The sequence below is a fragment of the Gobio gobio genome (assembly GCF_949357685.1).
Source record: "Gobio gobio genome assembly, chromosome: 1".
Taxonomy (NCBI): Eukaryota; Metazoa; Chordata; class Actinopteri; order Cypriniformes; family Gobionidae; genus Gobio; species Gobio gobio.
In genome coordinates, this window is record NC_137097.1 from 1,683,679 (window position 1) to 1,696,410 (window position 12,732).

General features: G+C 39.6%; 1 protein-coding gene across 1 annotated transcript in view; it reads left to right on the forward strand.

The window, feature by feature from the left end:
* Positions 1 to 12,732, forward strand: part of LOC307128008 (uncharacterized protein) — a 64,321-nt gene that overhangs the window by 8,390 nt on the left and 43,199 nt on the right. Inside the window, exons 4-5 of the mRNA XM_079819526.1 lie at positions 229 to 288; positions 7,550 to 7,606. Coding sequence (XP_079675652.1) covers positions 229 to 288; positions 7,550 to 7,606 — 117 coding nt within the window. The remainder of the gene's footprint in view (positions 1 to 228; positions 289 to 7,549; positions 7,607 to 12,732) is intronic.

Here is a 12,732-nt window from a genome sequence, read left to right on the forward strand (position 1 = left end):
TATATATATACAGCAAATGGTGCAGCAAAAAGCTGCCACTACCATTTTTACAGTTCTTCTGTACGGATTCCTTTGATCCTAATATATATGACAAAATCACACATTATCACAACAGAAAATTGCTATTTTATATATATATATATATATATATATATATATATATATATATATATATATATATATATATATATATATATATATATTTACAACTATGTGTTCCATTTTAAGGCAGAAGACATTCAACCAATGTCGACTGGATGAACTGCAAAAGAAGTTAGAAGAACAATGGTAATAACTGTTATATTTAATTTATTTTTAAATTAAATTTCTGAATTATTTCTAAATGTCATAATATGAAATATTGTGATATCTGCTGAAACCAATGATCATGGCAGTGTTTTAGTTTTAGATTACAGCCTGGAAAGTACAGCGCAAGTAAAACGAATTTACAGCATAACTTTCTGTAATTATAGTGTAACTATAAAGTACATATGTGTAGGCATAAGGAAACAATATGTAATAATCGGGGGAATAAAGGGGTAACTATCAGGAAAATGTGCTTATTATTTATACTGTAAGTATTTTTAATTAAGGGCCACTTATCAGTGTAGTTACAGTGATACACTTTAATTTACAGCCGCAGATTCACACTTACCCTGTAACTACACAAAACAAGAGGAGAACAAACACCACTTTAATTTACAGCAGCAGATTCACACTTACCCTGTAACTACACGAAACAAGAGGAGAACAAACACCACTTTAATTTACAGCCGCAGATTCACACTTACCCTGTAACTACATGAAACAAGAGGAGAACAAACACCACTTTAATTTACAGCCCCAGATTCACACTTACCCTGTAACTACACAAAACAAGAGGAGAACAAACACCACTTTAATTTACAGCAGCAGATTCACACTTACCCTGTAACTACATGAAACAAGAGGGGAACAAACACCACTTTAATTTACAGCCCCAGATTCACACTTACCCTGTAACTACATGAAACAAGAGGGGAACAAACACCACTTTAATTTACAGCAGCAGATTCACACTTACCCTGTAACTACATGAAACAAGAGGGGAACAAACACCACTTTAATTTACAGCCGCAGATTCACACTTACCCTGTAACTACATGAAACAAGAGGGGAACAAACACCACTTTAATTTACAGCCCCAGATTCACACTTACCCTGTAACAACATGAAACAAGAGGGGAACATACACCACTTTAATTTACAGCCGCAGATTCACACCTACCCTGTAACTACATGAAACAAGAGGGGAACAAACACCACTTTAATTTACAGCAGCAGATTCACACTTACCCTGTAACTACATGAAACAAGAGGGGAACAAACACCACTTTAATTTACAGCCCCAGATTCACACTTACCCTGTAACTACATGAAACAAGAGGGGAACAAACACCACTTTAATTTACAGCAGCAGATTCACACTCACCCTGTAACAACATGAAACAAGAGGGGAACAAACACCACTTTAATTTACAGCAGCAGATTCACACTTACCCTGTAACTACATGAAACAAGAGGGGAACAAACACCACTTTAATTTACAGCCCCAGATTCACACTTACCCTGTAACAACATGAAACAAGAGGGGAACAAACACCACTTTAATTTACAGCCCCAGATTCACACTTACCCTGTAACAACATGAAACAAGAGGGGAACAAACACCACTTTAATTTACAGCCCCAGATTCACACTTACCCTGTAACTACATTAAACAAGAGGGGAACAAACACCACTTTAATTTACAGCCGCAGATTCACACTTACCCTGTAACTACATGAAACAAGAGGGGAACAAACACCACTTTAATTTACAGCCGCAGATTCACACTTACCCTGTAACTACATGAAACAAGAGGGGAACAAACACCACTTTAATTTACAGCCCCAGATTCACACTTACCCTGTAACTACATTAAACAAGAGGGGAACAAACACCACTTTAATTTACAGCCGCAGATTCACACTTACCCTGTAACTACATGAAACAAGAGGGGAACAAACACCACTTTAATTTACAGCAGCAGATTCACACTTACCCTGTAACAACATGAAACAAGAGGAGAACAAACACCATTTTAATTTACAGCCCCAGATTCACACTTACCCTGTAACTACATGAAACAAGAGGAGAACAAACACCACTTTAATTTACAGCCCCAGATTCACACTTACCCTGTAACTACATTAAACAAGAGGGGAACAAACACCACTTTAATTTACAGCCGCAGATTCACACTTACCCTGTAACTACATGAAACAAGAGGGGAACAAACACCACTTTAATTTACAGCAGCAGATTCACACTTACCCTGTAACTACATGAAACAAGAGGGGAACAAACACCACTTTAATTTACAGCCCCAGATTCACACTTACCCTGTAACTACATGAAACAAGAGGAGAACAAACACCACTTTAATTTACAGCCCCAGATTCACACTTACCCTGTAACTACATTAAACAAGAGGGGAACAAACACCACTTTAATTTACAGCCGCAGATTCACACTTACCCTGTAACAACATGAAACAAGAGGAGAACAAACACCATTTTAATTTACAGCCCCAGATTCACACTTACCCTGTAACTACATGAAACAAGAGGAGAACAAACACCACTTTAATTTACAGCCCCAGATTCACACTTACCCTGTAACAACATGAAACAAGAGGGGAACAAACACCACTTTAATTTACAGCCCCAGATTCACACTTACCCTGTAACTACATTAAACAAGAGGGGAACAAACACCACTTTAATTTACAGCCCCAGATTCACACTTACCCTGTAACTACATGAAACAAGAGGGGAACAAACACCACTTTAATTTACAGCAGCAGATTCACACTTACCCTGTAACTACATGAAACAAGAGGGGAACAAACACCACTTTAATTTACAGCAGCAGATTCACACTTACCCTGTAACAACATGAAACAAGAGGAGAACAAACACCATTTTAATTTACAGCCCCAGATTCACACTTACCCTGTAACTACATGAAACAAGAGGGGAACAAACACCACTTTAATTTACAGCCCCAGATTCACACTTACCCTGTAACAACATGAAACAAGAGGGGAACAAACACCACTTTAATTTACAGCCCCAGATTCACACTTACCCTGTAACAACATGAAACAAGAGGGGAACAAACACCACTTTAGTTTACAGCCCCAGATTCACACTTACCCTGTAACTACATTAAACAAGAGGGGAACAAACACCACTTTAATTTACAGCCGCAGATTCACACTTACCCTGTAACTACATGAAACAAGAGGGGAACAAACACCACTTTAATTTACAGCCGCAGATTCACACTTACCCTGTAACTACATGAAACAAGAGGAGAACAAACACCACTTTAATTTACAGCAGCAGATTCACACGTACCCTGTAACTACATGAAACAAGAGGAGAACAAACACCATTTTAATTTACAGTAGCAGATTCACACTTACCCTGTAACTACACTGATAATTACCCCATAATTAAAAAATACATACAGTGTAAATAATGTTAATTATCCTGGTAGTTACCACTTTATTCCCCAAATATTACATATTGTTCGCTTATACCTACACATATTTATTTTATAGTTACACTATAATTACCAAAAGTTACTTTAAATTTGTTTTACTTACGCAGTACTTTCTTGGTTGTTATCTAAAGCGTTACCATTTTATCTATTCAGTAACATATATCGTTTGATTTAAGTAATAATATGTGATCCATGCTGGCAAAAAGAGTGGGAATGCGCACAGGATAATTTCGAACTAAAGGCAAAACTATTGAAAAATGGCGATTTTGAGGTTCTCACAAAAGGTTCGCCTCCAAATAGCAATTAAACATCTAAAAGTATCTTAATTTGTATGTGTTCTGGGCGGAGTACCTTTCCTTTGTCCATGAAAGCAATCTTACTCGCATTCACACACAGACGCCTCAGGGAGCAATCCCCATATACACATATACACAGAATTATAGTATTTCAAAGTATCTGTCTTGGCAAGTATTCATGGAAACATATCTTATGCCTTATGTGAACGTTTGGTTAACTGCTGGGGAAAACATCTGATGTTGAATATTTTTTATATATATATATATTTGATGTTGACTTGGTGTGTGTAAAATTTGGTGTTATGACCAGGGATTTTGTCACGATCACCAGTGAGAGTGCCCATGTAGTTCACCAGAGGGCACTCCACCTTAGACTATTGCCATATCACCACAGACTACATTACCCATAATACTCTCTGCCCGGACTCATCATCCCTGATTACATCCACCTGTGTCTCATTACCCTGTTATACCTCACACTCTATAAGCCTGGTTATCTCAGTCATTCATGGCGAAGTCTTGTTTGTTGTAAACTGCATTTCTGAGCGTTTTCCCCGATTTGCCTGTTCTGTCGATTACCCTTTTGCCTGTCTCTCCTCTCTTGTTTGCCTGTTTGGTCTAGTGATGGGCAGACCAAGGCTTCGTGAAGCACTGAAACAGTTGAAGCAAATGTGCCATATTGTGTCAGCTTCGATGTAAAAAAATAAAAAAACTAAAATAAAAAGTTTTTAAAGGTCCCATGGCAATTTAATTTGCCATTTTATGAGGCTTTTTAACATTAAAGGTCCCGTTCTTCGTGTTTTTTTGAAGCTTTGATTGTGTTTACAGTGTGCAATATAACATGTGTTCATGTTTCATGTGTAAAAAAACACAGTATTTTTCACACAATTTAGTTATCTGTATACTGCTGTTTTCACTGTCCTCAAAACGGCCAGAGAATTTCCTCGTTCTATGAAGTCCCTCCTTCAGAAACACGTAACGAGTTCTGATTGTGCCAGCGGTTCCCGTGTTGTGATTGGACAGCAGCTTAGGGCACGTTGCCCGGAAAGGTCACGCCTCTTACCATAACGGGGAGATGAACGCGCTCAAACTACTGCCCCTGAAGGCCAAACAAAGGTGATTTGACTCCGGGATGAAAATAACAGCGTCTGGACGACATGGCGACAAACGCAACCGAGCCGAACCGAACCGAACCGAACCGAACGCAACACTTCCTCTTCTCCACGAGGGAGCAACAAGACCACGCCCCCTTTTTCGCGTATTCTTGTGGGCGGAGGTTAGTCAACAAACTGTTCTAGGGATGGACACCAGGATGTAGTCCAAACCGGCCGTTCGCTGTAGGCTTTGAAAGGGAACTTCTGTTAAATAAAATATCTCGCTTGGCATTGAACTTTGAGCTTTATAATTTTACAGGTATTATTTATGCTCTAAGAGCAACATTACACACTAACTAAAGTTTGAAAAATGGGATCACGAAGAACAGGACCTTTAATATGAGTTCCCCTAGCCTGTATATGGTCCCCAAGTGGCTAGAAGTTTTGATGGGTGTAAACCGAGTTCTGGCTGTCTTTCTCTGCCTTTGAGAAAATAAGAGCTCAGACGAGCTGATCTGGAATTTTCCTGTTATGATGTCATACCAGGAAAGGTTACCTCCCCCTTCCTCTGCTTTGCCCGCCCAGAGCATTCGGAGAAAATGGATTCAGTTTGTCAGCACAGGCTTTACAAAACAGACTTTACGATATGGATTCGACAGCACTGCAACAAGTGAGTAACAGTGTTCATTAATGCCTGATCTGTGATCAGTGATTTCTGATGTGTAGCTATCATTCAAGTTCACACATACTTTCTTTCTAGATCATTTAATGATCGTTGTCTCGATGCCTTAAGCATTAAGATTCGTTCATCTCGACGGCTGTAATGGTACATTACATGTGTTACAAAGGTGGAAGACAGAGAATCGACGTGACTGGAACTGTTTATTCAGAACTCTCAGATACAAATAAGCTTGCGCTAACAGCACAGCGCTCTCAACAACTCAGTACGTTACAATAAATGTAGCGGACCCCGTCCGAATGATGGCTAGACTTTACTGATGTTTCAGGAGTTTATTGAAACCGTTTATCTCCAAAAATCACCGTAAGAGCTGAACAAAAAACAAAGAAGTGCGCATAAACACCTCGTACACAAACTCTCTCCATAGCATTATCAATAACAAACAATACAACGAAATACACAAACATACTCATTACAAATGACAGTAAACAAGCACATACACACCTATTGTCTTTTCGGGGGGTGCTAAACAAACTGTAAACTTTAAATCTGCTTAAACCAACTGAATGATGAACCGCAAGCTCTCAAGAGCTCTCCCTCTTTTTTCATATCGCTCATAGACTGCAACACCCGTCAAGATAAAAGTCCCTACTTATTTAAACGCAAAGAAATGTCAAAAATGTACACAAAAACAAATTATAAGATATATTACATTATATTATATATTTTATTGTATATATTACAATAAAACTTCCTCCAGCTCTCCATGGTTCACGAGTGCCCAGTCAGTCAGTCTCTCTCTCTCATGCGTGCCGCAACATAATCTAACACTTATTTCAAATGCAAAGATGTCAGCCAATCACAACAGTGGGCATTTTCAGTGAAGTCTCACAGCAGACACGCCCCTTGAAACAGAGCATTCAAGCCAGAGGGGTAATAACAGTATAGGGAAAATGCCTTTTATTTCTAAATTATGACATTTTTTAATGTAAAAATCTTACTAACAATATAAGTACACCTCAGGAAACATTATAAAATAATAGAAAAATGCCATGCCATGGGACCTTTAACATCTGTCTGACAACTACATGATCTTGTTATTTTTATCCTGTTGCCTACTCATTGTGAATAACTATAGGTTTTTTTTGGTCATGGAAAAATGAAGATTAATAAAAGATGGATTAACTTCACTTTTAAACTGAGGAATTAGGTTCATACAGATGTGTGACTGTGTGGTTTGTTCCCGCCCCTTTCAATCAAATGCAGTTTCGGCAGGCGCCACCTGATGAAACACTTCGAAGCTTCATTTAGCCATAGTCACGTGACATGGGTGTTTCGAATCACAGTTCAGAGCAGTGTTTCGAAACATCTGCGCTTTGGGATCTCGACAAAGCGCAGAGACGTCAGTTTCGCGTCAGTTTTGGACTGCTCGCATGTGTATGACCTTCAGCCATTTTTTTAACTACGATTGTGGATTATCCTTTAATAAAGCTGCGTTTGGATTCTCAGCCTTCTGTCTCAGAGCAGTTACGTTACAGACTTTAAGGTATGGTTGCCAGGAGAATTTGTTTTGGAACATTTAGAAAACTTTAACTTGATTTTTCTCTAAATTGACTTTACTGACTCTATCGACTTCAAACAGGTGTAGCTCAGTAATTTTTTATCCGGTTCAAACAAATAATACATAATTTTGAAGAGGTTTTATTAGAAATAACCAATAACTTATTTTTATTTTTTTTGCTCATTGCGACTCATTTTGGCAGCATGGATCACATATTTTTGAAGCCACCATATGCGGTTACATTGATCTATATTGAAAATGTAATGTTTATATATCTACAGAGCATCATTATATTATAATAATAGTGTGTGTTTCTGTTCACAACAAGCGAGTTGCTGGGAAATAATGCCCTATGCTTACATTGCAGTGACGCAAAAGTGAAAGGGTAAGTTCTTCTTGACCACATTTTCAAATGTAAATAACATTTGTAAATTCAATATGTAAATCAAAATAGTTAAATGTGAAGTACTGTGCGCAAAAATGAATATAGCTGAAAGCAGTGATTAATTTCAAGAAACTGCTAAAGAGTCGCATATTTTTCATCAACACATGACCCATTAATACTAACACTGATTATTCTATATCTATTAAAAAACAACAACTTGATATGTGTACTGTGCTAGACTAACTGGGACCGGTCATTTCACTTGCATATTTTGCATATTGTTGGTTTGATTGCTTCTATTGATTGCTTCTCTCCTCATTTGTCAGATGATTTGGATAAAAGCTTCTGCTAAATGACTAAATGGCTAAACAGCGGCATTTGAAGCATGTGTGAAATTACACTGTAACATAGTTCATAATTCAGGGAAGGAGGCAGGAACTGGCAAATGATCAACATAAATTTTAATTGTAAAAATAAAAAGAACAAAATGAAAGCAAACAGCAGCCGGTTCATGGCAATTTTAAATGTTCCAGGCCTGGGCCTCTCTCGTCTTCCACTATTGTTCCTCCTCCTTATATCCTTTTGGAGCTCCTCAGTGTGATTTCTTAGGTGTCCCTCATTAGCCTTCGGTCCCCCTGCCTTGCTCCACTCCCATGGTCCTGCCCTGCTCATCACATATCCCATCACCCTTCGTGGGTCCAATTTAGGCTTTAGATTATCTGAACCGTACTCTAGGTCTAAAACATACAGTTAAAAGATATCAAAGTTAAAGATTGTGACTCAAATCCATACAGTTTATTTTGTCATGATAGATCTAAAGGACACCTATTTCACATATAAATTTACCCAAACACAGAACATTTCTCAGGTTCACTTTCACTTTGCATCCCCGGCTCCTTTGTGACTCCAGGGCACCCATGTACTAAATTAACTTGAAGGGGTCAAAAATCGAGGTGTTGTTGCTTATTTAAGATTCATAGGTCTAACCTCTAGAAAAGTGTGCTTTCTCTAAAAAGGTCTGTTGAATGGGATTCAACCATGATGCAGACAACCTTGTCTCCTGCTTTTGTGGAGTTGATCCTTGCTTGTGTTGGCAGCTGCTGGGTGGGCCGGGGTATTCCAGCCAGCCTATGTGAAAGGCTTGTCGTTGTTTTGGCAGCATTACAATTGTAGCGTCTGGAGTGTCTCCCAACTAGGATCAAAGTGGTCAGAGATGCTTTCCTCCAAACAGCTCTGCATCTAAATTACATTTCTGGCCCACTGGCTCCGGCGTGTCTGAAGCCAAATATCACCTCCGACTGTTTAATGACCAGCTAGAGTGTGAACAGGGCACCTTTTAGATGGCCCTTTCTGAGCTTCAATCAGATGCTAATCAGCCAGGACAGTTCCCTCGCCCTTCAGTCCTCAACGGCCGGGGGGATGACTCTAATACACACTCTAACACAAACACACACACACACACACAAGCATTCCCCTCTATTTAGCCTTTAATTAAACTATCCCAGAAATTACGTATATGATAATTTCTTAAGTGTATGCATGCTCTCTATATTTCTTATGCTTGCGTGATGTAAGAGCTATCTTAAACGCTCCAAATTGCTCTGTATAGAAGATGCACTAACTTCATGTCTGTAAACCCAGGCATGTCTGATGTCTTAATGTTCCTTTTTCTCTGTCTTAGTCAATGGTACAAAGTATATGATTATGAGATGTACCGCTAATATGTGAGTCCTTTGGGGAGTGAAACTTTACTAGTTCTGGCTTCCAGCAACAACATTCCATTGAGTAATAAAGTCCGAACAAAGAAACTCTCTCCCGCCTGAAATTCGCACCAACGATTGGTGGCCGCAGGGAAAGTGGGCGTAGCTTAATGGATTTCAAAAGACAGTAACACGAGCATATCGGGGCTCAGTCACCTTGCAAGGACCCCGGACGAGAAAAATTCCCTTTTCCTCCCATCTCATCAGCGCGGCTCGCGGGTTTTCGACCTGCGAGCCGGCGCGGTCCAGCCAAGCTGATGTTTCCTTTGAAGATCGACGCGCTCCGCGGCGCAGTCAGCGGACGCACTTAGCTGGACGAGATGAACTTCCCTTCCAAGATGACACCTTTAAAAATCCCGCGGACCAACGAAGCTCTGGAAGAACCAAACGGAGAGAACGCTTCAGCGCGCAAACTCTCTGAGAAACGCCAACGCACGCATCTTGCTTTACACAACACCAAGAAACCATGCAAGTATCAATTCTACCGAAATTTAGATGCGTTTTAAAGATTGTACCCCTGTTTAAGATGATATTTCTTGCTGGCTCCAATGGTTTTGCCTGGGAAGGTGTCGGATCGGACACGATCTTACCCTCCTTCCTTTCCTTTCCCTTCCCCTCATCCTCCTCTTTACTTTCCACTATTCTGTAAATACATGTATTCTTTATGTAGTCATATGTAATCGTAGTATTAATCTTTATTAAAACCATGATATTCAGTTTTGATTGTCATTGTTTGCTCACGGAACACGAGTCCCTTTAATGTCAGATCTAATCTACGAGCTCTTATAAGCATCGTTGAATGCTTTAATTAATACCATAACTCGGAAAGTTTGTCCTTTGTGGCCAGAGGGATAAACTTCCCGAAAATTGGGTAGAAAGAATAGACCTGGTGAGTGGATAAGGAATCTCCGCTCGTTCTTTAAACGGAACGGAGAGGAATTTTGAATCAACTCCCTTGGGGTTATTCTGTGATTATTTAATATAGATATATCTGTAGTTAATTACAATAAATTGTTGTTAACCATATATATTATATTGCATAAATACCGAGGTGAGGTATTCCCATTTTGGGTGATTTTGGAGATTGGTGATTAGATTATAACCCGTTATGATTAATCATAAATCCCTAAATATTAATACCCACAATTCCCTATTGAGCTAATTTTTAAATTTAAATATGTACCTAAAACCCTGCACAATGGTGGCTCAAATTAAGGTGCTTTCATCCTAAGGGTGCTGCCCTCTGTGAGTCCTCTGTGTTGCTGTTGGAAAAAATCATTTCACAGACTCCCACACATACATAACTGAGATGTTATTGCACATTCATCTACATGTAAATGAGAAATAGCATTCTGAATTATTTCTCTCTCTCTCTCTCTCTCTCTCTCTCTCTCTCTCTCTCTCTCTCTCTCTCTATATATATATATATATATATATATATATATATATATATATATATATATATATATATATATATATATATATATATATATATATATATATATATATAGTGAGGAAAATAAGTATTTGAACACCCTGCTATTTTGTAAGTTTTCCCACTTCGAAATCATGGAGGGGTCTGAAATTGTCATCGTAGGTGCATGTCCACTGTGAGAGACATAATCTAAATTAAAAAAATCTAGAAATCACAATGTATGATTTTTTACTATTTATTTGTATGATACAGCTGCAAATAAATATTTGAACACCTGAGAAAATCAATGTTAATATTTGGTACATTAGCCTTAGTTTGGAATTACAGAGGTCAAACGTTTCCTGTAGTTTTTCCCCAGGTTTGCACACACTGCAGGAGGTATTTTGGCCCACTCCTCCACACAGATCTTCTCTAGATCAGTCAGGTTTCTGGCCTGTCGCTGAGAAACACGGAGTTTGAGCTCCCTCCAAAGATTCTCTATTGGGTTTAGGTCTGGAGACTGGCAAGGCCACGCCAGAACGTGCTTTGGGTCATTGTCATGTTGGAAGACCCAGCCTCGACCCATCTTCAATGCTCTAACTGAGGGAAGGAGGTTGTTCCCCAAAATCTCGCAATACATGGCCCCGGTCATCCTCTCCTTAATACAGTGCAGTCGCCCTGTCCCATGTGCAGAAAAACACCCCCAAAGCATGATGCTACCACCCCCATGCTTCACAGTAGGGATGGTGTTCTTGGGATGGTACTCATCATTCTTCTTCCTCCAAACACGTTTAGTTGAATTATGACCAAAAAGTTCTATTTTGGTCTCATCTGACCACATGACTTTCTCCCATGACTCCTCTGGATCATCCAAATGGTCAATGGCAAACTTAAGACGGGCCTGGACATGTGCTGGTTTAAGCAGGGGAACCTTCTGTGCCATGCATGATTTCAAACCATGACTTCTTAGTGTATTACCAACAGTAACCTTGGAAACGGTGGTCCCAGCTCTTTTCAGGTCATTGAGCAGCTCCTCCCGTGTAGTTCTGGGCTGATTTCGCACCTTTCTTAGGATCATTGAGACCCCACGAGGTGAGATCTTGCATGGAGCCCCAGTCTGAGGGAGATTGACAGTCATGTTTAGCTTCTTCCATTTTCTAATGATTGCTCCAACAGTGGACCTTTTTTCACCAAGCTGCTTGGCAATTTCCCCGTAGCCCTTTCCAGCCTTGTGGAGGTGTACAATTTTGTCTCTAGTGTCTTTGGACAGCTCTTTGGTCTTGGCCATGTTAGTAGTTGGTTTCTTACTGATTGTATGGGGTGGACAGGTGTCTTTATGCAGCTAACGACCTCAAACAGGTGCATCTAATTTAGGATAATAAATGGAGTGGAGGTGGACATTTTAAAGGCAGACTAACAGGTCTTTGAGGGTCAGAATTCTAGCTGATAGACAGGTGTTCAAATACTTATTTGAAGCTGTATCATACAAATACATATTTAAAAAAATCATACATTGTGATTTCTGGATTTTTTTTTTAGATTATGTCTCTCACAGTGGACATGCACCTACGATGACAATTTTTTGTGACGTGTCAAAGTAACATCCACATGGATGGAGGACCCAAGGTTTCCCAGCAGAACATTGCACAAAGCATCACATTGTCTTCCTCCCATAGTACCATGTGTTCCCCAGTTAAGCCACGCACATACACCCGGCCATCCACGTGATGTAAAAGAACACGTGATTCATCAGACCAGGCCACCTTCTTCCATTGCTCCGTGGTCCAGTTCTGATTCTCACGTGCCACTGTTGGTGCTTTGGGCGGTGGACAGGGATCAGCATGGGCACTCTGACTGGTCACCCATACACAACAAACTGAGATGCACTGTGTATTCTGACACCTTTCTATCAGAACCAGCATTAACTTCTTGAGTAGTTTGAGCTCCAGTAG